This window comes from Maniola hyperantus, chromosome 1 (genome assembly GCF_902806685.2).
Source record: "Maniola hyperantus chromosome 1, iAphHyp1.2, whole genome shotgun sequence".
Lineage (NCBI taxonomy): Eukaryota > Metazoa > Arthropoda > Insecta > Lepidoptera > Nymphalidae > Maniola > Maniola hyperantus.
In genome coordinates, this window is record NC_048536.1 from 15,813,949 (window position 1) to 15,839,931 (window position 25,983).

Genomic DNA, 25,983 nt, shown 5'->3' on the forward strand with positions numbered 1-25,983 from the left:
TAAAAATCACGTTGATCCGTTGCTCCGATGCGACGCGATTGAAGGACAAACCAACACACCAAACCAAACCAAACCAAAGGGGTATGGGTTTAATAAAAAAACTGCCATACCCCTTCCAGGTTAGCCCGCTGTCATCTTAGACTGCATCATCACTTACCACCAGGTGAGATTGCAGTCAAGGGCTAACTTGTATCTGAATAAAAAAAAATAAAAAAAACCTATAAACCAACAAACAAACACACTTTCGCATTTATAATATGGGTCGGGATGCCCCCACCAGTTCCTCTGATTCGCGCCTGAAAGCCTGCGTGTTCCACACCGCAATTCATACCAAATCGTGTCTGAAAAGTTACTTTGCCATGAAATCGCTCTAAATATGAATTCCACGACATCTAGCACAATCCCGGATATAGAACTATAAGATCCCGGAAACGACTTTGACGCAGACTGTGTAGGCAGTAGGTTTGTATACATAACTAGGCAAGTATAAACAGCACACGTAAAGCGCACTCGTTCGCTATTCTCAAGGCCGATCGTCATTTGTGAGTGAATATGACACCAGCACAAGGACAGATTGCCGATGCAACACGCAACGGGTGTTAGATTGCGATGATACCTAGATAACGATTATAATACTCCGCATCAATGAAATTAGATCGGTATAATACCTAACTATGCAGTTCGATTCGGTTCCTTATCTAAAATGACCGGTTTAAAAGTAATTCTAGTTGCACGTTGTAAAAGTAATTGTACTTTTTCGAAGGGACAGTTTTCACTTTTCAAAAGTATTGGCATAAGTTTTAAACTAAAAACATTCATAGTTTCAATTGGTAGGTCATATTAGCCCAAATTTCACCTCAAAAGTATTTAAAGATAGAAGACCTATATGTACATTATTCAAGGTTTATGCGGAATGATCTGGGAAATGGGAACCCGAATTATTATCCCAAGAAACCTTATACAAGGTGTATACAGGTAGTTATATGTTTATGAATAGGACTAGGAGTCACGACTCTCATGAGTCTCAGCAATCAGTACCCTTATTATAAATCCGAAAGTGTCTTTGTTTGTTGGTTTATTGGTTTGTTGGTTTGTCCTTCAATCACGTCGCAATGGCGCAACGGATTGACAGATTGATGGAACGGACTTTTTGAATATACAAAGACCTGGAGAGAGACGGGCTACTTTTTATCCCGGAAAATCAAAATCCCACGGGATTTTTGAATAACCTAATTCCACGCGGGCATCAGCTAGTAAGGAATATGATGTAGAAAAAGATTCTAAATTAAGTTGATAAAATAACAGGAGTTTAAATTAAGAGAATGAGATCCCCGCGATCTCAATATAGTAGGTGTATATCTAATTGCCAAGCTATGCCAAAATTACCAAACTATTACTTATCTACCTACTGCATCTACTATGTACATATACGACACGTAGATTATACTACAAGTTTCCATAAAAATTGTTTACGCGACTTATGTAACGTGAAAGAAATTGATTACACGAAGTAACTGAAAAACTTTCCCCCGACCTTGCGTCTACTCTTATCAACATCGGTCGCTGGACTTTATAAATCTCATATTATGATTTTCACGTGATTTGCAAAATATCACATCTCAGTAACCTCAGACAAGGTGAAAGATATCGCATAAACAAATTGAGAGTTGAAATAGAACTATTACTATCGATTTTCACACACGCACAAACGCACATAATATTTATGAGCCATGAGGCCTTTGAAGGCTGAGCCTAGTGATAAGATAAGACTACCCAAGTATCTAAAAACCAAAAAGAAACGCAACTATAATAACTGACTTAAAAATTTAAAGAAAGGTCACTTCAATGCACTGATAACTTAGCAGTAAGATTTTAAAACAACAAAGTACTTACCTATAAGTTTCGTACTTATTCAGTTAATATTAAGTTAAGGACTTCAATATAAGGAATTGAGAGAAAGCGTCAAAGAGTAGTTTAGAAATGAGTCGAAATCTAATAAATATGCATAAGTTACTTAATATACATCTATACCAAGTTCATTAATAAAATATACACTTGATGTATTGAGTAACGATGTTATTAATGTTGAATTCATGAATCTAAATATATAAAAGGAAAAGGTGACTGACTGACTGACTGATCTATCAACGCACAGCTCAAACTACTGGACGGATCGGGCTAAAATTTGGAATGCAGACAGCTATTATAAATTAGGCATTCGCTAAGAAAGGATTTTTGAAAACTCAGCCCCTAAGGGGGTTAAATAGGGGTTTGAAATTTGTGTAGTCCACGCGGACAAAGTTCATAAGCTAGTAACAACTATGTGTGCAATAAAACTACTAAATCTTTTCATTCTAGTCTTGCACATACAGTTACAATTTACGAGTCGAAATCTAATTTACATGCGTCAGTGAAAATGTTTGCATTTGGTATTTAATACAGTGATTCTAAGAAATCTAATTACTTAAAATATTGATTAGAAACGTATAATCTTAAAACGGACTATTAGAACAGAGGCTCTTACAAGTCAAAGGAGCCATTTATAATCTGTCTTGAGATAAAACATTAAGAAAGAAAGGATATTATTCAGAAACGTTTGTCGACCTCCCTGGCGCAGTCGTGAGCGCTGTGGTCTTATTAGTGGGAGGTACCGGGTTCGATTCCTGGCAGGGGTTTGGAATTTTATAATTTCTAAATTTCTGGTCTGGTCTGGTGGAAGGCTTCGGCCGTGGCTAGTTACCACCCTACCAGCAAAGCCGTGCCGCCAAGCGATTTAGCGTTCCGGTACGATGCCGTGTAGAAACCAAAGGTGTACGGGTTTAATAAAAACTGCCATACCCCTTCCAGGTTAGCCCGCTATCATCTTAGACTGCATCATCACTTACCATCAGGTGAGATTGCAGTCAAGGGCTAACTTGTATCTGAATTAAAAAAATAAAAACAACCTAGTAACTTAAAAACACTTTTATGTTATTATATGCATAGATAATATAAATTGATGGATTTTAAGTACGTGATTAGTTGCATACAGTTATACAAACAAACCTGTTAACTATGTATCAATTTTTTAATAATGCAACAGCTATTAGCCTCCTAAAGTCGTTTAATGGCTTAAGTATAGTGATATATGGAACTGCTTAAATATTCCCACGACACGTTATTGAGAAGAAAAATTAAGATAAAAACAACACGAACCAAGAAGCTTTAAACGAGACGATTTCAGAACATAATTTTCCATGGCATTAGCGTCATGAAATTGATAATTTCCATGCTGTTATGTATGTTAGAACAGGTGTTTCTAAAATCAGATCTTGTCCACAGAGACTGATTTTAAAGATTGCGTCCAAAACAAGACTGTGGCCTGGAAAATCTTTGTAATAGTATTTCAAAATAACCAAAGTAAAAAAAGAAAAGTATGCGCAACAAAGCAAACCTAAACTAACTTTTCTCAAAGTGTAGATAAACCCTGTGATAAAAATAATAAGTTCGTACTTCTTAACTCTTGAAGTTACCATAGAATAAGTAGCAGGCTGTTGTTACTTGTTTGTAGACGCAACAGGCAAGCTATGCTGCCCTGACCCCATACGACTATCAACTGATTTCAGTTCGGAGTGTCGGATCACGGACGGTCGGGTTGTGTGTGGTTATACAAGCCAGAGGCGATGTATGTACAAACTTCCCGATTAAGATAAATACGTCTACTATACAATAGTTAACTACCCGTTACTCGTTAAGTTAAAATGTTTACATCTGATTACAATAACCGACGAAAGCAGCATTACTGACTGATGACATAATTTTGTTTCGATAATCCACAATGAAAACATCATGATCATTCTCCGAACGAAATTACACACGTAATGCGACGTATGAGAAAGAAACGGTCATTAAAATCGCTTTGGTATTTAGAGTTCCGTCTTCAGATTTAATAAAGATGTCTTCAGCAACCTACTCTTATTTTTCACTCCCCTGCCTTCTCATCTACCTAATTCAGATCTGGTAATTTTCATTTGAGACTTTGGCAAAAGGCTAAGAATACGGTATTTTACAACTAGGCAAATCAGTAACTTTTTTAAATCAAACCGCGCGCTTTGTATGCGAGATTCTATGAAATGCTGTACCTGTGACGTCACATCATAATGACGCACTTTTTTAGTTTATTCGATAATTTAAAATGGTTATTACACTTGAAACTAATACAGAACGTGGACTATAAGTATTTTGGAAGACCCTCTATTTATTTATTACCGAGAAATAATTTATTATTGATGTATGCAATTACCCAATTTATAGGACTTATTGACTTTCTTCGGTGCTACAACTCTTTGTATTCAAGAAAGCTCCTCAAATTCATCCAGTAGCGATTGTTTCATCAGCTTTTTTAACTGGACCGAGAAAATTTTGCGAAGTACCTTTCTTCCGAAAATTGTTAACTCATTTTCTTCTTTCACAACGTAGGGCTAGTTTTGCATTCTTCATTTGATGCATGGAATGATAGAATAGAACACATACATTTCTTATAAAATAATATGAGAGAGTGGCGCCTTATTTTCATATTAATATTCATATTATATACAAGTAAGTAACGTTTATATTCCAGATTTATTTTTCACAAAGGCAAACACACATGCGATGGAAGAAACGATTATGTAGAATATAATAGGAATATATTTAATCAAATAAACTTTTACAAATATTTTTGAATCGTTAGATGCATCTATGCTGTGCTCTGGTTCAATCTCTTATTCTTCTCTTATGAGAACGTATTATTTTTAGCCTGTCCTCTCCTGGCGTATGGTCCCCTGAATCATTTTTGAATCAATCCCATACGGATCCCGCCGTTTCTAAGTGAATTTCAAAAGGCGTCTATCGTAAGTACTGTATATTTATTATAACCTATACGATATGTACTTGTAGGCGTGTCAATGTTATAATAGGTTTTACTGTCATAGATTCCGTGAAAAGAAACGTTGCATGAAGGAAGCTTTACTCTGTGAAAAGAAGCCATCTTGGATTAGCCGGCAGAGTTGGATTTTGACAGACACGCGTAGGTTGTCTGATTCAGAATTCACTCTAGCCTTTTTATTAGAATTCAGATTAGCTTCGGTAATTCGAGATAGGTAGCTATTAGCGTGAATAATAATGATCGTGATATTTAATTCTGTGATTGTGATAATGTAGAATGTTTGTGTTAAATCGTAACCTTAAAGTAATTCTAACCTTTAATGCTATCCGGTGACTTTGTCTGCAAAGCACTATTAATAATGTTCGCGTAGTTGTTAGACGAATATGGAATATTAATTATATTGGTGAATATTAGAGTAATTCGTGAGTTAACGGTTGGCTCAGTGGATAGATTATTATAATGACATCCGTTAAGGTTATTTCTGCAAACGCTAGTAATTTAGAGTGTAATTGGAGATATACCGGCAGTTGAGATAATAATTAGTTTAAAGTGATAGTTTAGTGTGATAGTAATTTGCAGTTAACTTTGATAGTACCCGCTTTAGAAACGTATAACCCGTTTGGTTAAGAATCATTGATGACTCTTGTGTAGGGTAGACACTACCCTACACAAGAGGTAGGTTAATCAGACAATGAGTTTCCCATTAGATCGAATAGCTTGCATTCTGGTGGTTTCGAGGAAACCGGGCACGAGCTGGCGATCCCTTGAGTGGGATTCGCGTAGGTATAGTGTGGCGATTGCATACCTGGATGAATAGTGTTCGAGGCGCCGTAGCGCACGATGCTATGGCATTCGGTATGTAGACGCGCATAGAGTGGATAAGGTAGAGCTATTGTGATATTGCGAGTTAGTAAAGAGGAGTCAATAATATGATCTGGTTTAGATAGTGAGTGTCAATGCAATGATTAATTTAAGAGTGTTCATGAAGTTGAGATTGATGATTGAGCTAGTCGCCACGCGAGTTTCTTGCTGGCTCTTCTCGCGGTAGGCTGTAGCATTCCGAACCAGTGGTAGATTGTCTTTAGATGATCAGATAAAGAAATGGCTAGTGATTTGATTCAGAGGTTGCAATAGCAATTGTGCCCTAATCACATGATGCGATGATGCTATGATGATGATGATGATGATGATGATGTTGAGATTAGGTTAGAGTGAGGTGAGGGGTCGCTGTGAGGGGTGGTTGGAGGCGACCTAGGTAGGGTTAGGTTAGGTTTACTTCGTTACCTTACGTTGATAGTTTCCCTGTGCTATACGTGAGAGTTTCCATGATAATAATTGAGGATAGTCCATGTAATTTGATAACACAAGAATATCGTTAGTTCACATATGCGGCCTGGTTCCTTTTAAGAAAGTAAATCCCGACTCATCCAATAGGTTGTTTAAAGTGCTGAGAACTAATTGTAAAGATCATTGATTAAAGTACCTAGTGGTTAATTACTACGTTCTGATATGTTCTGATGTCGGCTGAGGATTAATAATAATAATTATCGGTCATTCTCCTTCCTATTTCTGATGTACGTGTCTAGCGCGCCTACATCAGAAGTGGGATGAGCACATGCCCACATTTTTGAAAGTTATGCCCACAGTTTTGCAAATAATGCCCACATTAGCCTGGTTTATAAAAGGATAAAGTTACGAGAAAAGATTATATTAATTTGTTTAAAGAAGAAGAAAAGTTTTCCAATTTTAATACCCACAATTAGGCTTTGTTGTAAAAATTGCAGAAAAAGATTTCGGGGTTTTATCTGAGAGTTAAAAGATCCTTAATATTTCGGATTGGACTCTCACTGCCTCTGAACGTGAAGAGTAGTAAATGGTGTGTGAAATGATGCTTTGTGTAAACCCCGTGATGCAGTGCATGTTGGTATCTATCTGGTATGGAATACTGGTAAGTGTGGTGTAGTTGATCGCAGGACTGGCCTATGCGAGTCAATGTTCTGAATCAGACTACGGTTTGACTATGACAATGTTGACTGTGGTGTAGTTGATTGAGGGACTGGCCTATGCGGGTCGATGTTCCGGATCAAACTACAGTTTGACTATGACAATGATTATGACTTTGATGGTGAACTGGGTGGCAAGTGAATAGTCTAAACTCTAACACCCTTATTAATAAAAAATGCTTACTTCAAGCATTATCCTAAGCTACACTTGGACTAGTTACTTCCAGGACCAACGTAGTATTAACAACGTTATTAATAAATATGGAGCTACCTGGATTTAACAATGCCAGCCTTACTTCGAGATGAAAGCGTGCACGTGTGGCTGCCCCTTGATTAAAAAGTGAAAAGAGAGAGTCAGCGAACGAACTGAATGCTGTGTGTGACAGTGACAGACGATTTCTCTACCTGGACCTATAACTGTCGACAGTATTTTGGATTCGACTTGACTTCACAGCGAGTTCACAGCTGATAGCTTGCACCGCCATTTTTGTTTTGCAATTTTAACCGGCTTTCCAAAAGGAGAAGGTACTCAATTCGGCGCGTTTTTGTAAACCGATTTCTCCGAGGTTTCTGACCGATTTGCATAGTTTTTTTTAATTAGTAGAGGAAGTTCGCGAGTCGTTACCATAAAAATGTTTGGATCCAACTATTTAATCCTGACGCTGCAAGAGTGCTGCACTCCTAAGCCATGGGACTTTGGAAAGTATTGATGGCAATTACTTAATTTATTACCCAGAAAATGTTTCAGTTTCACTTCATATTATCAATGAAATAATCTGAATTGATCTTGTAGATCACTTCGTTTGTGGCAGCGTGTGAACTTACGACATTCCACACTGATGGATGAGACGCTGACGGGATGTGTCCGGTCCGCTTCAGTATGTTGTTAGTTGACGTAATGGACAGATGTGACATTGAGATCATGACTAAATGGATGACCTTTAAGTTGTGAAACATCAGGGACTCTCGGTCCATGTGTGTGCTTGTGTGTTGTGGGACTTGGTTGAAGGAACACACTGCTTGCAGATGTTATGTTTTAGTAAGTCCCTGTGTCTATCCTGGTAAGGAAGTGTCCTTCCAGATGTTGTGAGTCTATCCTGGTAAGGAAGTGTCCTTCCAGATGTTGTGAGTCTATCCTGGTAAGAGAGTGTCGTCCGGGCCAGACTCGCAAGAGTTGGTTGAGGGGACACACTTCTTCCAGATGTGGAGTCTATCCTGGTAAGAGAGTGTCGTCCGGGCCAGACTCGCAAGAGTTGGTTGAGGGGACACACTTCTTCCAGATGTTGTGGAGTCTATCCTGGTAAGAGAGTGTCGTCCGGGCCAGACTCGCAAGAGTTGGTTGAGGGGACACACTTCTTCCAGATGTTGTGGAGTCTAGCCTGGCTGGAGGGATGCACTCGCTCAGTCCAGATGATGTTCGACCCTGGTTGAGGTGTATGGTTCGGGCCGCACCTGAAGAGGTCGGTTGAAGGGATGCACGCGCTTGCTCCAGATGTGTTGGATGAATGGACAGTGTCGTCCGTGCCAGATTCTTATGGGTTGCTTGAAGAGATGTGCTCGTCTTGTCCAGGTTGCACGCTTTTGTTGTGACATGCGTTGGTGACATGTTATGGTTGCGACATGCTATGGTTGCGAAGTAATTTGGTTGTGACATGCTTTGGTTGTGTTATGCATGCTTTATAATATGTAGTTTTTGTGCTTGTGCTGATCGTCAGGATGGACGAGCGGATGTTCTGACGATTGGAAATTGTTTGTGCTTGATACTTACTAGCTCCCGTGGACGGTCGCATGTCAGAATGGCCGTGTAGGCGTGTCAATGTTATAATAGGTTTTACTGTCATAGATTTCGTGAAAAGAAACGTTGCATGAAGGAAGCTTTACTCTGTGAAAAGAAGCCATCTTGGATTAGCCGGCAGAGTTGGATTTTGACAGACACGCGTAGGTTGTCTGATTCAGAATTCACTCTAGCCTTTTTATTAGAATTCAGATTAGCTTCGGTAATTCGAGATAGGTAGCTATTAGCGTGAATAATAATGATCGTGATATTTAATTCTGTGATTGTGATAATGTAGAATGTTTGTGTTAAATCGTAACCTTAAAGTAATTCTAACCTTTAATGCTATCCGGTGACTTTGTCTGCAAAGCACTATTAATAATGTTCGCGTAGTTGTTAGACGAATATGGAATATTAATTATATTGGTGAATATTAGAGTAATTCGTGAGTTAACGGTTGGCTCAGTGGATAGATTATTATAATGACATCCGTTAAGGTTATTTCTGCAAACGCTAGTAATTTAGAGTGTAATTGGAGATATACCGGCAGTTGAGATAATAATTAGTTTAAAGTGATAGTTTAGTGTGATAGTAATTTGCAGTTAACTTTGATAGTACCCGCTTTAGAAACGTATAACCCGTTTGGTTAAGAATCATTGATGACTCTTGTGTAGGGTAGACACTACCCTACACAAGAGGTAGGTTAATCAGACAATGAGTTTCCCATTAGATCGAATATCTTGCATTCTGGTGGTTTCGAGGAAACCGGGCACGAGCTGGCGATCCCTTGAGTGGGATTCGCGTAGGTATAGTGTGGCGATTGCATACCTGGATGAATAGTGTTCGAGGCGCCGTAGCGCACGATGCTATGGCATTCGGTATGTAGACGCGCATAGAGTGGATAAGGTAGAGCTATTGTGATATTGCGAGTTAGTAAAGAGGAGTCAATAATATGATCTGGTTTAGATAGTGAGTGTCAATGCAATGATTAATTTAAGAGTGTTCATGAAGTTGAGATTGATGATTGAGCTAGTCGCCACGCGAGTTTCTTGCTGGCTCTTCTCGCGGTAGGCTGTAGCATTCCGAACCAGTGGTAGATTGTCTTTAGATGATCAGATAAAGAAATGGCTAGTGATTTGATTCAGAGGTTGCAATAGCAATTGTGCCCTAATCACATGATGCGATGATGCTATGATGATGATGATGATGATGATGATGTTGAGATTAGGTTAGAGTGAGGTGAGGGGTCGCTGTGAGGGGTGGTTGGAGGCGACCTAGGTAGGGTTAGGTTAGGTTTACTTCGTTACCTTACGTTGATAGTTTCCCTGTGCTATACGTGAGAGTTTCCATGATAATAATTGAGGATAGTCCATGTAATTTGATAACACAAGAATATCGTTAGTTCACATATGCGGCCTGGTTCCTTTTAAGAAAGTAAATCCCGACTCATCCAATAGGTTGTTTAAAGTGCTGAGAACTAATTGTAAAGATCATTGATTAAAGTACCTAGTGGTTAATTACTACGTTCTGATATGTTCTGATGTCGGCTGAGGATTAATAATAATAATTATCGGTCATTCTCCTTCCTATTTCTGATGTACGTGTCTAGCGCGCCTACATACTCATAAACGTCAGTGTTATCATTCGGGCCATAAGTCATTACATTCGGCTAGTGCTGTGGCTCAACAATTTATATAAATGCCTCATTATTGTAAAAAGAGATGTTGCGTAACCTGAGGTCCAGTTCAATGAACTAGGTGCCCAATATGTTTTTCTTTCTTCAAAGTTCAATTACTTACTCTTTTTAACTACAGAAATTACAGTGAGTAATTTTTGTAGTCTGTTCCTAATTTTTATAATAGTGTTTTTTACCCACACTTCAAAGAAATTTCTAAATAATAATTTTTAAATTTGTTCTTCTTAATTAGCTCCTGTCATGGCTTTAAGGTTTAGGAGGGCAAATAGAAGGGGAAAAGTCTACTTTAAGTTCCTATCATGTTTTATCAAAGTATTCGTTACATATATAAACTTAAAATTCTATAAAAATCTATTGTCGTTTAGTTTTTATTCGCTTTCCAAATCATTATTATTCTGTACTAAAAGTACTTACCGAATTTTCTTTATTACATGTCTTATCAAAACAAAGGCCGTTCATTTCTTATCTATCGATAACGACAAATAGAAAACACATGCAAAACTTGACTGAATTCGTCACAGATAATAAGTAGTTAGATAGCGATGATAAATTGCGTTCGGGTGAAGTTCATAAAAATGAGTTGAACGATTTGTACCTGCTGTACAATTATTTCGATAGTATTCATTAATCAAATTAAGACAGTTTCAAAGTTGATTGTTTTATCGCACGACGATTTTTTACTGAATTAATACAAGCTGGTGTACATACAATCTACGTGAATATTGGGGCCGATTCTCTTGTACACAATCTCTAAACTAAACTAAAATAACACGCCTATATCTATTGCTATCCCTGTCATAGTGTTGCTTGCGGAAAAAGGGTAGCACTAGATATATACCTGTTAATTTAGTTTACAGTAGTTGTAGTACAAGAGAATCGGCCCCAATATTTCGTTTTACAAAATACAAACGCATTTATAAAATAAAAAGGCAGATAAAGATAGGGGAAATCTTATCTGAAAATAAGGCAGGAATAAAAGTTGTGCAAACCCTTTCACAGTATATTTTATGAGTTGTTCAATAATAAGTAACTTAAAAATTAGTGTTTTTATTATGCTTTTGATTACTTTGGTGTTTGGGGCACTTAAGTACAGACCGAATAGTACCTAGCTGTAAATAGCATGGCAACTGGCATGCTCCCTAACCAGAGTCTGCTATTTTTAAACCGATTTTTGAGGCAATTATTCCTTATTCACCCTACATGCTTTCTTATTCTTTAACTTAATTATTAAGAGGCTAAGAATTTTGTGCTCGTGTATATTATTTACAAGAATTTTATTTTAATTAAAGAACAGCACGGAAAGTATTGTACATTGACCTTTAGAAGGAGATAGCAGATTTGTACAGCATTGTCTCTGTCGTTGAGACCGACAAAACGTCAAATAGGTTTGAGTGACAGAGACAACACTCTACAAAGCCGAAATGTCATTCTAAAGGCCGATGTACATTACTTTCTGCCGCGTACTGTAGGAAACTTTAACTATCTTTCACGATCAAAAATGATGTACCAGCTCAATAATAAATTCGGTGTAAAGAATCCCAAGCGAACGACGATAATTGGCAAAAGGTGTCCAGGGGACCGCGGCGTCGCGTGCCAGCACATGCCATTCTAAGAATGTTACATAAACCGCACCAGGCATGTGGTACTGGGGTACTGGTGGGTACTGTGGACTGTGGTCAGTGGCGTAGCTACCTTGGGGCAAGGCGGGGCAGTGCCCCGGGGCCCTAAAGCTCAGGGGGCCCTCGAATCCTTACCAGAAAATCTCGATCGAACTAAACTTTTGAAAAAATTTCCATTTTCAAAATAAATATGACAGGTTGAAACCTGACTTTAATCATGGCAACTCAGTTGAGAGAAATTAGAAGGTTACTAAGAAATTCCCCTAAATTCTTTCTGTCAATGTATAATTGTATATTAAATATTTTTACTTGATAAAACCTAACCGGTTTCGATAGCAGTGGGGCCCCATTTTTTGATTTGCCCCAGGGCCCTTGGTTACCTAGCTACGCCGCTGACTGTGGTACAGGCGGGTGGACAACGTGAATGTCTTTACTTTTTTGTTTGCGCGTTTCAACATACATGGTTTCAACGTTGACATTAACAGTAAATTAAGTACTTTGAGTATAACGAACTTTATTTATAAATGTTGCTGAATGTAATTAATTATTTTTGTCAGGATGACCACAAGACCATCAATTTGACATGACCGTTGTGCCAGATCCTTTTTTCCACGCACATTTAAAGTGTGGAATCAACTCCCTTCGGCGGTGTTCCCTTTAGATTACAACATGGGGTTCTTCTTCGCTCTGGGCTGGTTTCCGCACTTAAACGTTTCCGTCTGTTGTGCGGTTATTATTATATGGGGTTATTTAAGGGGCGGACCAACAAATTCCTAGAAGGCCGGCAACGCATCGGCGGTTCCTCTGGTGCTGCAAATGTTCATGGGCGGCGGCAATCACTTAACATCAGGTGACCCGCCTGCTCGTTTGCCCGCTATCTCAATTTAAAAAAAATTGAATTTTTTCGCAATATGTAGATACTTTTAATGGTTTCTTTCTTGCGACTTCGTTAGCGTGGAATTTTTATTAAGTTACAGATACTTTATATTGTTATTTAACAATTTTTTTTATATTGTCAACGAAACCATTTATTTTTACTCGTCTTTTAATAACATTTCTAGAACAAAGGTGGGAATGTGCACCTCGAAGCGAGTGCCGGTTAAGTAAATTGACTAAGCTATAACTACCTACTACGCCAAGCTACATTTAACTTGAAAGCCAAAATGTTAAAGGTTTTACTACTCAATGCCGTCCTCATTATTATCTCATTTTACTTAACGAAAAGTTCTGTAAAGTTGGCAACTCTATTTATAAACCGGATGTGACGTAAGCAGTACAGCAACAAAGGAGTTAGTCTACACTCTACAGTTCCGAGGATATCGATCGGTCGACCTTGAAGCTGCTAGGACCCACCCTTATACAGCCAAGCCACAGTGACGCCAACTTGTTGAGTATTTATGGAAACCTGGTACCTACACGTGTCAATGGGCTATTTATGGACGAAGCAGTCTGCCTGTTGCGACAGCTGAAGTAGATAATAGGTAGGTGATAAATTTTAATGGGGAAATTGTAATTTTTAAACAACATTTATGACGCCATAATGTTTTAAAACGTTTATAATTATGGTATTAAATTACACATTAAAAAATTGCAATAAACTGAAGGTGCTTATAAAGTCAAATTAAGATAAACTTAGGCAAAATAAAATAGCAGGTAGGTATTTACTTGAGAAAAGTCTGATTAAGACTAACCAAGCATCGGCAAAGGTGTGTGAAGTCTATCAATCCGCTCATGGCCAGCGTGGTAGACTATGGCCAAAACCTTTCTCACTCTGAGAGGAGACCCGTGCTCTGTAGTGAGCCGGCGATGGGTTGATCATGATGATGATGAAGCATCGGTAAAGAAAGGCTTCGGAGCCAAGCTTTTGAACCTTAGATTAATAAGGATGTGTCGCCACTGCGCTCAGTCGTAGCGATCGGAGGTCATTCCTTTATCTAAGAGAGGAACTGCTAATGTACATAATGTAGCTCATCAAAATATTCAAGACTCAAAAAGCAGTCAGTGATTTTGCGACTCAATGAAAGACTAAAGATTAGCAGAGGTGAGGAGAGTTAGCTATTACATAAAAGCATCCAACTTATTAGCCTAAATACGTCTTGTTAAAAAATTTTGATAGACAAGATCGGAATTCTAATTAATTTCAAAAGGCTAGTCATTATTTATGTCATTTGTGTTAGAAGTCTAGGTTTTACAGAGAAAGGATAAAAGAAAAAAATAAAGATAAAAATAACAATAAGGTGTCTAAAATTAAGATAAAACAACCATTCATGAATTTAACGGAACAAAGATTTACGCGAACAAAATCTTAAGCAGTGTTTGTTTTAAATAAAGAAGCATATTAGATTAAATACTTAAATTTAGGAGTAGATTATAATGTAGGTACTAAAACTAATTTAGGCACCTACATAATCTTAATGACGTATAATTATACCAGCTTGAAGGAGAATGTAATAAAATAAAATAAAATAAAATTGGTTACCTACTGACTTACTTAAACATGAAAAATTACTTTGAAGATTGGGTTCACTTTCGAGATACTTATAAAACTTACTTTGGTCAAATAGCCAAATTCATTCTTAAATTATATTTTCCCACAGGACCGGGACTATGTAAAAAGGGAAGCTTAGAATAGTAATTATTATACTATACCTTCCCTACCTGCACACCCTCGACCGCCTTTTCTAGGAAACCACGTAAAATAACAGGTAGACTGGGAGGACTATACAACTTCCAAAGTGTAACTAACCAGTTTAAAATCTATAAATACAAGAAAAAGGAACTCAGTCCTATTGTCGTCTGCATTTTATAAGCTTTTTTTAACGGAAGCCACGCTTTGAAAGACTATTTATTTATTGATAGCCCACAAAAGGTGATTTCTATGTAAATGAATTTTAGTTTTGCACCATCAAAGAAACCGCGTACGATTATTTGTTGGGAAACAATTTGTGGAATGCTAACTTATTGGCAAAAGGAGAATTTATGGTTATAGTTTCGAGATTTATATTCGGCAAGAAGCCGTTAAACGGTTAGATCGAAGAAATCCAAGTGAACTACTTAAGAAATAAAGACGAAAATAATCTATCAAGAAAGTAAGAAGAACCATAATATTGTCCTGGTGAGTAAATTCTTCCAAATGACAAATACATAGATATAACTTCCTAAGCAATTTAGATACTTAAATGTGTAGGTATAATCAACTAAAAGAACTCGAAGCACAATTTGATAAAAACGCATCAGCGGAAGCTGCTTAGCATATTATTTTCTAAATAAATAATAATTTCAAAATATACTTACCGTCCTAAAAACCTACTTAAAATTTTACGATAATAGATTCACTACTTGATCTCCTCTGTAGAATAACCATTTAGATTTATTTTACAGAGAAGATCAAGTTAAATTAAGTCAATTACTACTTACAACTACGTATTTAAAACATTTGAAATGTGAACCTTGTGTGTATGCGATAAGCTTTTGAAAAGCAATTACCAGAACTCAGAGTTAACATTACCAAGTATTTGTGCTCCTATTGTGAAGGTACTAGTATAAAAAGCACAGTTTTATAGATATGAGAAAATTGTAAGACACACCGGATCAATAAAATATTGCATCTATAAAAAGTGCATTCGAGTTTCTTCCGGAACTAAGGCAATTTCTAGTGCCTCGATCAGAGAGAAAACTTGAAAGGTGACAGAACAATAAGATGGGCGTAAAGTTCACTGTACAGTCTACATTTGTAAACTGCAATGCGAAATCATATAATTATTATAACGGATACCAGAATAAAATTAAGAATGCATTACAAAAATGCTTTCTTTTAAAGTGAAATTATCATTTGTAACAGAAACCTATAATCTGAATATTCAAAAATCATATTGCTTTAGAAAGGCTGCTAGTTCGAAAAAAACCAACCCATTAATTGATTTTGTTTACGAACTATTCCTTCATGATTAAGGTTATAGACAAAAAAAAAGTCCAAAGTTAACAAACTTTAGCCGCATGAGGTGGACCTAAGTTGCACAAAACCGTTATTCTACGCAGCGAATGTCTCGGTCTTTGCCTAGTTTATTGCGATAATGGTGTACACGAGCATACAACACTATTGTGTACAGTATTTCCACGCCCGTAACCCGTCGCCCGTTCAGAGTTCATCAACATGCAATTTAAATCTCAATTTAAAATAGCACACAACGCTACAGCGTGGAACACATTCGTCGATTCGATACACATTTCGTATATTTTACGTGACCCGATATCTTGTAGGAGATCCAGAATAACCGACATAGCTCAATACACATAAAAGATCTCGCAGCCTTTAGATATCTTCCCAGGATCTTAAAATCCCAGTCCGTCCCTCCGTTAACAAAGTTGATGTGGCAATGGGCATGGCTCATAGTCTGAAAAACCGATAGTCGTTGGGTTGAGAAGGTGCTAGAATAGCGACCTCGCACCAGAAAGCACAGCGTTGGAAGACCCCACTAGGTAGACAGAAAGCATCAAACGACTAGTAGGGTGGATTCAGGCGTCGCAAGACCTTGGCCTGTGAAAGTCCCTACAAGAACTCTATGCCCAGCAGTGTATGTGTATTGATAATGATGATGTCTTGTGGATTGGTTAGTGTGGAGACCTTAGAATAATTGTAGTTGGAGACCCTGAATGAGGGAGGTATAAACAGCCAAACTGGACTCCCAAACTTTCGAAGTTCGGACACCCATTCGGAACCGACTTGGGTAAACATTGCGAGTAACTTGGCTGTCCGTTGACTATCTACTATTATATTATGTAGATACTTATATTGCACGCTGTCACAATTAATTCAAAGAAGCTTAAAGGACCAACCGCAACTAAAGTTTCCCTTTAGAATAATCAGACTAGTCCAAAAATCTAACTTTAAAATTACTGAAAACTATGAAGATACAGTATGATTACCTGATTAACGTGTGAATTTTAACAGCTTGAACTTGGCTGGTACAAAAAGGGCGACAGAGCGGAAACGACATTGAAAATCGGGTCGCAAAAAGTAAAAATATACATTCAGTTTTGATCTTTTAGGTCCATAGTATACCCAGAATCCTAAAACTTAAAATACTATAAAATCGAAAGTGTGTTTGTTGGCAATTACGCCACAACAGAGCAACGACAGGTCGATCTGATTTTTTGGGTGAATATAGTTAAAGTCCTAGAAATGACATTTGCTATTTTTTATCCCGGAAACACAAAGAGTTCCCACGAGATTGTTGAAATTCTAAATTATATATAATATAATAATATGATTTAAAATAATAGTAAGTTGTTGAATTTAATTTCACTTATGTCAACTTAAAACGAAAGCTACGAGGGTTCTGAACGCGCCTTGGTATGAGAAGAAACCTACAACAAACTAACAAAGTAATTACTAGTCAGTAATGATCGGTGTGTATTCAGTAATGAACTGTGATAGCCTAGTAAGCTGTGGTAGCCTAGTGGTTAGGACGTCCGCCTTCTAATCGGAGGTCGGGGGGTTCGATCCCGGGCACGCACCACTAACTTTTCGGAGTTATGTGCGTTTTAATTAATTAAATATCACTTGCTTTAACGGTGAAGGAAAACATTGTGAGGAAACCTGCATGCCTGAGAGTTCTCAGTAATGTTCTCTTGTAAAGGTGTGTGATGTCTACCAATCCGCACATGGCCAGCGTGGTAGACTATGGCCAAAACCCTTCTCACTCTGAGAGGAGACCCGTGTTCTGTAGTGAGCCGGCGATGGGTTGATCATGATGATGAATGATCGGTGTGATTCGGTGGCTCTAACGCTGTAGGCCGATTGTCTAAAACCTGCATCAATCATTATTACAATCTCAATTGTTCTGATTGGCTGAATTTGTGCGATTCTTGTTGCAACAATGCATTGTAGCCAATAGTGAGTGAGCATTAACCAATCAGAGGTGATTGCGATCGTGACATTGTAGCTGTCAAACAACCGCGATAGGGCCACGGTTGTTTGACAGCTACAATGTCACGATCGCAATCATCTTTGATTGGTTAATGCTCGCTCACTATTGGCCACAATGCATTGTTGCTCATTGTTGCAACAAGAATCGCACAAATTCAGCCAATCAGAACAATTGAGATTGTAATAATGATTGATGCAGGTTTTAGACAATCGCCCCGCTGATTTTGGTCGACAGTCGTCACTATGCCAATTTCAAATAGAAAATGGCGTAATGGTCGGACAAGTGGGTCGAACCATACAGCTACTAGCAATTCTTAACAAAATAGGTCAGTGTACAACAAAATGCATAATATAAAGGTCTGTACGCACCTAAATTGCGCTGCGTGTCACTGCACGTCGCGGCACAGAGCGTCAAAATATTATTTCTATCACTTTGTATGGCGCATATCGCACTAGAGCGGCGCTGCACAGCGCTTCACCGCGCGTTGCCGCGCGTCGCGGCTGGGAGAATATTGTGAAGCGCAGCGAAGCGACGCGCGGTGCAGCAACGCTAGTGCGACATACCCAGCGGCGCGTCGCGTCGCTACAGAATGCGTACGGCGCTCGGATAAGATACACGCGCATCGAGTTAAGTATTTAATGTATAGGCGTGATAGACCTCAAAATAAATAACGTAGTTTTAATTTTTGGCACATGACGGGCTCTTAAAAGTATATCCTCAAAATGCCCAACCCCTAGGCTTCCACCCTTTCCCTCTTCAATGTCGCTCATCTTGCGACGTTGTTGTTCGTACGCGATCGGGCATAGAAGTGACGCAGGGGCCGGAAAGTCGCTTAGTATCACCTATTGTAGTTTTTACTAGCGCTGTCTATTTGTTGGTCAGCTGAACTAAATTATTGCTTGATTTACTTTACTCTATGGTCAGAGATCAGTGGATCAGTCAGAGATTGCAAATGGCTGCCATTTGTGTTGTGAATCGGCATGGTGTTTTGTTTTTTCTGTTTTGGCGAAAGGTAAATTCCGTTACTAGTACGTCGAGTCGAGTGGTTTCTACTTCGTCTTCTCGTGAAATTAACATTTAGTGATCTGTGAGACATAATAAAAATAAAAAGTAAATCACAATCAGTGTTGTTATTCCAATGAACCTATAATTAAGGTGCCAAAAAGGTGGTCCTGTTACACTGCGTGCATTGAATAGATAAACCAAAATCACATGGATCTTTGACTTTTCAGTGTTTTATTGTTTTCAATTCACTAATAAATTAAGTATTATTGTTAAATTAATACTTGTTTTGAAACTCAATAAAACACTGTAAAGTCAAAGGTCTATTGTGGTTTTGGTTTACCTATATAACGCACGTAGTAGGTACCACCTATTTATTTATAGGTATAGTAGGTATATATGTATGTAGGTACCTATAGGAATGTATACAGTTACAGTTGTAGGTGACCAACTAATAGATGGTGCTAGGTTTGCATTAGGAATTTGGGTGACATTAAAAACTTATGAGAAGGCTCTCTATTTCCAGTGTATTACTTTACTCTATGAAGTGACGCGAGCTGCCGCGTACTGCAGTTGTAGTGCGATAGGTACCGTGAGCGGCCTGAAGTGACGCTTTCTGCAGTCGGACTGAAGCGACGCGCAGCGCAGCTCAGGTGTGTACAGATCCTAAAGCTGTTCGACCGGTGGAAATGCATCCGTAAATAATAAAATCTGAAGGTGCCGTTGAGGATTGGTGTCACACGCCTAGATACATAGAAATGATTATAATGACGACATTTATAAGAATTTGTTTCATTAATGGACACTTTTATTTAGGAACAAGAAGAATGTTGTTTGTTTACTTTAGCTAATGTCATGCTGCCGTACTCAGAGTCGCTTAATCGTTACTTAAGTTTAGTTAAAACGGGACAGAGCTATAGGTATCTCTCACATAAATCTGTCTCGTTTTAACTCAATCTTAAGTAACCATTAGCGACTCTGAGTACGGCAGATAGTTAGGTGTAATTAGTTATTAATTATGTCAAAAATAAGCTACTTCATTTTGTAGCCAATGTTGTTGTTAAATTTCACTTTTTTGACTTTCCATTAATACATAAGATTTACTATGTACCTATTGTACCTAGATGACGCCCGCAACTTCGTCTGCGCGGGATTAAGGTTTTCGTAAATCACGTGGAGACTTTGATTTTTCGGGATAAAATTAAGAATTCTTATTCTAACAGCTTATGGGGCATGAGTCTATAATATTATCTCATACCAACCTAATATTATTAGACCTGTATGTCTTGCCTGAATTGGATGGAAGGCTGAGGATTGGTTTCGGGGCTAACTAAAAAGGTAATTACCTAAGTTAATTTTAAGTATATTTATCTAACTTAAATAAAACATGGGTTAAGAATAAGATGTTTTAGATACAGCTATTAGACTGAATTACAATATTTATTAGTCCGAGCCGCTTAGCTTCCTGAACGCTAGAAGAAATACATATATAAGATAACGTTTTATTGATCGAAGGAGAAAACTGATAACTAAGTGATAACAGTGATAAGTGTACATATAGTTACGTCATGTCGAAGATTCGGATTATTAATAGGTGCCTGCGTAATAAATTAATAATGGATTCCTACAAAAATTAGATTTAGGCACCTAGGTAGTAGGTGCCTACCTATGGTACGCGACTGGTTGAGATGGCAATCCAGCTATACAGATATATATACCTTCGCTCTAAAGATCTATATATATATATAGAATATAGATAGTGTTTCAAAGACTGTAAAATTACGACGAAAGACGAAATTGAAAATTGGTCGAATTACACCCCTACATGCAAGGTAGGTATTAGGTACCTAGGTGAAAATCTATTTCAGTCTGACTATTTACCAGACCGTGGCACCAGCATTTGAAATGAGCGAACATTAATTATTACTAAGTGGTTGATAAGAACTCAGCAGTTTTTTTTAAACCGAATAGAAACATTGATAACCTAATCACAAGGTCATTAACTATAGCTCAAACTACATATTATATTTGCCTACCGCCATTGGATTTGCTAATTTTGGCAATGTCTAATTGATAAACCTAAATATTTTATAGTTATTCGACCTCAAGCGATAAGTTCCTTTTAGGTATTTGTAAACACTTTCTTAAATCTTTAGATAGGTAGGTAAGTAAGAACTTTATAATTTTTGTCACATGGCCGAGAAAATCTGTATGGATCGGTTTCCCTTTCCACTAAAGCGGAGCGGATCAGAGCAGAAGACGTCTATTTTCGGCCAATTAGCAGGTTACGTGATAAAAACATAGTAGTATAAAATAAAGTCGCTTCCCGCTGTCTGTATGTATGAACGCGTAGATCTTTCAAACCACGCAACGGATTTTAATGCGGTTTTCACTAATAGATAGAGTGATTCAAGAGGAAGGTTTATAGCTATAGTTTAATATTGGTTTGTGTTTATTTGTTGAAATATGACGATATTTGAACAAAATGTCGGAAGAAATCAAGCTTCCATCGAAAATTAACAAATATTACGCGCAACAAAACGAGACGGAGGCGGCGGTGGTCGCATTTATAATATTAGTATGGAAGTGACACTACATAAGTATCTACACTGCCACCCATGCGAAACTGGGGCGGGTCGCTAGTACGTGATAAAAATATCACGACATCTAAAAATAACCTGATTAGTCTATTAAAAATGTCCTCCGCTTCAGTGGAAACGCACGCTTATTATGCGTAAATACGTAGGTCCGATACGAGATAGTAGGTAGATAGCTACATTATGAAGGGTTGTCAATGGCACTGGTCTTGATTATTGTACAAATTGTACGGTTTCAAGAGATAGGTATTTTTTTTGTTGATAGGTGGCACAAAAATCGATCTTGCTAACTTAGGAACCTAGGTCATAGGTTATAGGTAAATTCACGAATAGGTCCAATGTAAAAAAAACTATGATCTTTATAATGGATTTTGTACTAAGTCGACCTTGCTGTCCACCACGCTGGGAATGTGTAGATTCACACCTTTGAGAACATTATAGAGTGGATTTGGATATCTCTCAGGCATGCAGGTTTCCTCACGATGTTTTCCCAGTTAGTGATATTTCATCATCATCATGATCAACCCATCGCCGGCTCACTACAGAGCACGGGTCTCCTCTCAGAGTGAGAAGGGTTTGGCCATAGTCTACCACGCTGGCCAAGTGCGGATTGGCAGACTTCACACACCTTTGAGAACATTATGGAGAACTCTCAGGCATGCAGGTTTCCTCACGATGTTTTCCTTCACCGTTAAAGCACTACTCTAAAAAGTTAGAGGCAGGTACGTGCCCGGGATCGAACCCTGGCCCTCTCGAATAAGAGGCCGATAGACTACCACTGGTTTTTTTATTCCGACTCCGAGGGGAGACCAGTGAAACCGGGTTGAAATGATGATGAAAAGCGACGACGGTCGTATCATCACAAAATAAGAAGGTACCTAGGTGCCTACCTTGGCACCTATTTGTGCTATCATCGTCTATACACTGAACAAGCGTCCATGATAAATGATAACTTCCTAACGGTTTTAATCAAACTTTGTTACCTACCTACCTACATGAACTCTTGATTCACTGTAACGTCATTGAGGTGACTGAGGTGAGGTTGAATTTTAAAGTAGGTTTGCGAGATCAACTTACCTCCTGTATGCAACAGCGTGCGTGGATGCACTGTCCCATCCTTATGCAATACCACATGTGCTAGCTCCGTTGGCAAATAATACGCCGTTCCCTCGTCCAAGCACTTCTGGAAGCAGCGGGAAGCCTGGTAGAACAGCGCCCAGGCGTGCTCCTCGCTTATGTGCGAGTTGAAGGCCTGGAGTATCTGTTGGAGCGTGAGACAGTCCGTGGAGTCCAGGGCGACCTCAGTCCCGCCGGGACAGCCGGCAGTCTCCTTGCGCATCATTCCGCTAACTCGCCTCACCCGGACTCATTGCAACACAACACTATTTTATGTATTTTACGGCGACTTTACGTCACTATATCACCGGTCAATCGTCCGTCACCTTATTTCTTATTCACTACAAAATTTGCAAGCTCACTGAAAATTTTTAACTAATTTTTACGAAATCATAACAAAAACTTGGTCTGTCAACGACACCCCGAAATGTCACTGTCGTCTGTCACTTTTGGAAAGAGGATGGTGTGAAATTATTTTTTCCCCGAATGTATATGTTTTGTCGGGTTGGGTGGTTTCACGATCGCGAGAGCGCGTGCGCGGTTTGTTCGCGATCGGGCACACTTCACATGCACGCTTATCGGCGGTTGAAGCCGAACTAGCGGAGGCCGGAGTAGCGGCGCTGAGAGATAGCCGGCTATACGCGGCTACGATCGCCGCCGCCGCCGCCGCCGCCGCCGGTTGAAAGCCTCCAAGCGCCACCGCGCCCGCTTGCAGACTTTGCTGCGGGCGTTTTCATGAAACTAGGAATAATGTGTTCATGAACAAATAATTAGTATTTTCAATTTTTAAAGGAAGATAACTATACCAAGTGGGGTATCATATGAAAGGGCTTTACCAGTACTTACCTGTACATTCAAAAAGATTTTTATATATTTTTATACATAGTTAACTAGCTGACCCGGCGAACTTCGTACCGCCTAACAGTCGATTGTTTTTCGGGCAATTTTTTAAATTTTTCTCTCCGTGCGAACCATCCTCGTACTTCAAGGAATATTATAAAAAAAGAATTACCTAGCGAAATCGGTTCAGCTATTCTCGAGATTTGCGATCAGCAACATATAGCTGTTTGTGTTGATTCACTGACTGACCCCAGAGTACATTGAATATACGGGTCTGACTCACTCACTCATTGATCAACTCTCCTGAACATTTTTGTATGAAAAAAAAATTTTTCACTGACTGTTTCGTATAGAGGACAAAAATTCATTCGGAAGAAAAATACGGAGAGAGCTGATGATTGAGGATTTCGAAGACGGGTGAAGAGCACGCTTAAGGTATTGAAGATAGGTGGGGGGTGCTTGAGCAAATGACACTTGAAACGTCATCCAATTGCCAGTGAGCTGAAAAAAAATTCAAAATGGCGAAAAAAAGATGGCTGCCATAAAAATTTCGTCGGTGTCCATCTTGGAGAGTATAAAAGATGGAAGAGTGGTTTCTTAGCAAAAGATGATCAGGATCCGAGGGTCAACCGACGAATAGAAAAAAAATTCAAGATGGCGGAATTTATTTTTCCATACAAAATATATGGACGACCAAACTATTAAAAAAATCTTATTTAAGACAAGGTCCGCGTATTGTAAAAGCAACGCTGCATGCTCGCGGACCACCCACGCGCCCTACTAGTTTATTATATAGAGAAGATAGAGATAGTTTTTGATTTATCGTGAAAAATGTCGAAAAAATACGATTGTTACTACAGTCCCGGAACCCTCGGTGCGAGTCTGACTCGCACTCGATCGGTTTTTCCTTTTGAGGTACGGAACCCTAAAAACGACGAAAGTCTAACTAGCTGTACTCCACAAAATTCTCGTCGAAAGAAAGGATTGATTTTACATTTTTTTATTTTTTTAGTCCTGTTTTAGGTATTTGTGTAGCCATTAGAGATTGTTAGGTAAGTATTTGATAACAAAATATCGTTGTTTTTTTAACCGATTACATTATGATAGATTACGTACATTAGTAGGTAGGTAGGTACTGTTAATAAGTGTTATTAAAACATAATTACAATTAATGAACCAGATGTGCCTATGTAATGAAAAATAATGAGTTTCACATAATCTTAGTTATGATAGGAAGGTACCTAATCCGGGTTGGAAAGTTAAAAAGTTAAAACACTATACAGGATTTCGTAACAACTAATTATTGTTAAATTATTCACTTAATTGTAGGCATAATTATTTGCGAAAAAGCCTATTATTTTCAGTTCGTAAATCTTTTATTGGTGTTTTATTTAAATTTTAATCCGTGTTTTATAACTGTTTACTTATATCTAGCCTACTCACAAAATATTCTGATGTTACTGTGTAAAGCGCGAAATACTCATCGAAAGATGCAAATACAAATACAAATTTCTTTATTGCGTATATGGGTAGGTAAACAGTTGAGATGTTACACAAACAAAAATGTACAGCCACTAGCTTCTGCTCGCGGCTTCGCCCGCGTGGCCTACAGGATTTTTTTTTTTCAGAAACAAACATTATAACATCAGGACACGCACCCTGAACAGCACCGAATAACATATAACCTTCCAACCCCCATTTCATCCCATTAGGAGGGGATTTTCTCATAGTCGTTTCTTAGCTGACACCTAACCTCAAGAAAAACCCTACTTTAAAAATTTCAAGTTAATGATATCAATAATTAAAACATGCCCATACAAACTTTCATCCCCTATTTTACCACCCTTATGGGCGAATTTTCCAAAAATCCTGAAACACGTATTTCTTCATTTGTAACCGAAAACCCAAATACCAATTTTCATGCAAATAACTGGAAAAATGACGGACTTTTATACAAACTTCCATCCCCCATTTAACCCACTTAGGGGTGGAATTTCGAAAAATCCTTTCTTAGTGGATACCTACTCTAATAGACCCTCCAAATTTCATGTCTTTAGGACCAGCGGTTTAGGCTGTGCGTTGATATATATGTCAGTCAGTCAGGACTTTGAATTTTATATTTATAGATGATGCGTTAGGTAACTGTACTTATCGATTTTAATTAAATATTATTTAGATACGATACAGGAAAATAAAAGGTAACTGAGTAGGTACCTACTTTGAAATAGAGCAGGTGCAGGAACACCTGCCTCCTGCAGAACATTGGACTCTTCGACGCATCCTTTACATGTAGCGAATAGGTTTTCAATACACTATTTTTGTCCCACCTTTATACACCTGTATGATTCTAGGTCAATGCGAAGTACCCTATAGGTTTTCTTGGCAGACACGAACGGACAGACGCACAGACGGACAAACAGACAGACAGATAAAAAAGCGATCTTATAAGGCTTTTATTTTTCCTTTTGAGTTACAGAACCCTATAAGTAAAAGGCAGCTT

General features: G+C 38.3%; 1 protein-coding gene across 5 annotated transcripts in view; it reads right to left on the reverse strand.

Moving 5' to 3' along the window:
• spir (spire type actin nucleation factor) overlaps nt 1-23,225 on the reverse strand; it is a 216,556-nt gene extending 193,331 nt beyond the window's left edge. For all 5 annotated transcript variants that reach the window (XM_069499919.1, XM_069499912.1, XM_069499916.1 and 2 more), the window contains exon 1: nt 22,605-23,225. In XM_069499919.1, coding sequence (XP_069356020.1) covers nt 22,605-22,869 — 265 coding nt within the window. In that variant the 5' untranslated portion in view covers nt 22,870-23,225. The remainder of the gene's footprint in view (nt 1-22,604) is intronic.
• Nucleotides 23,226-25,983: the final 2,758 nt, after the last annotated feature.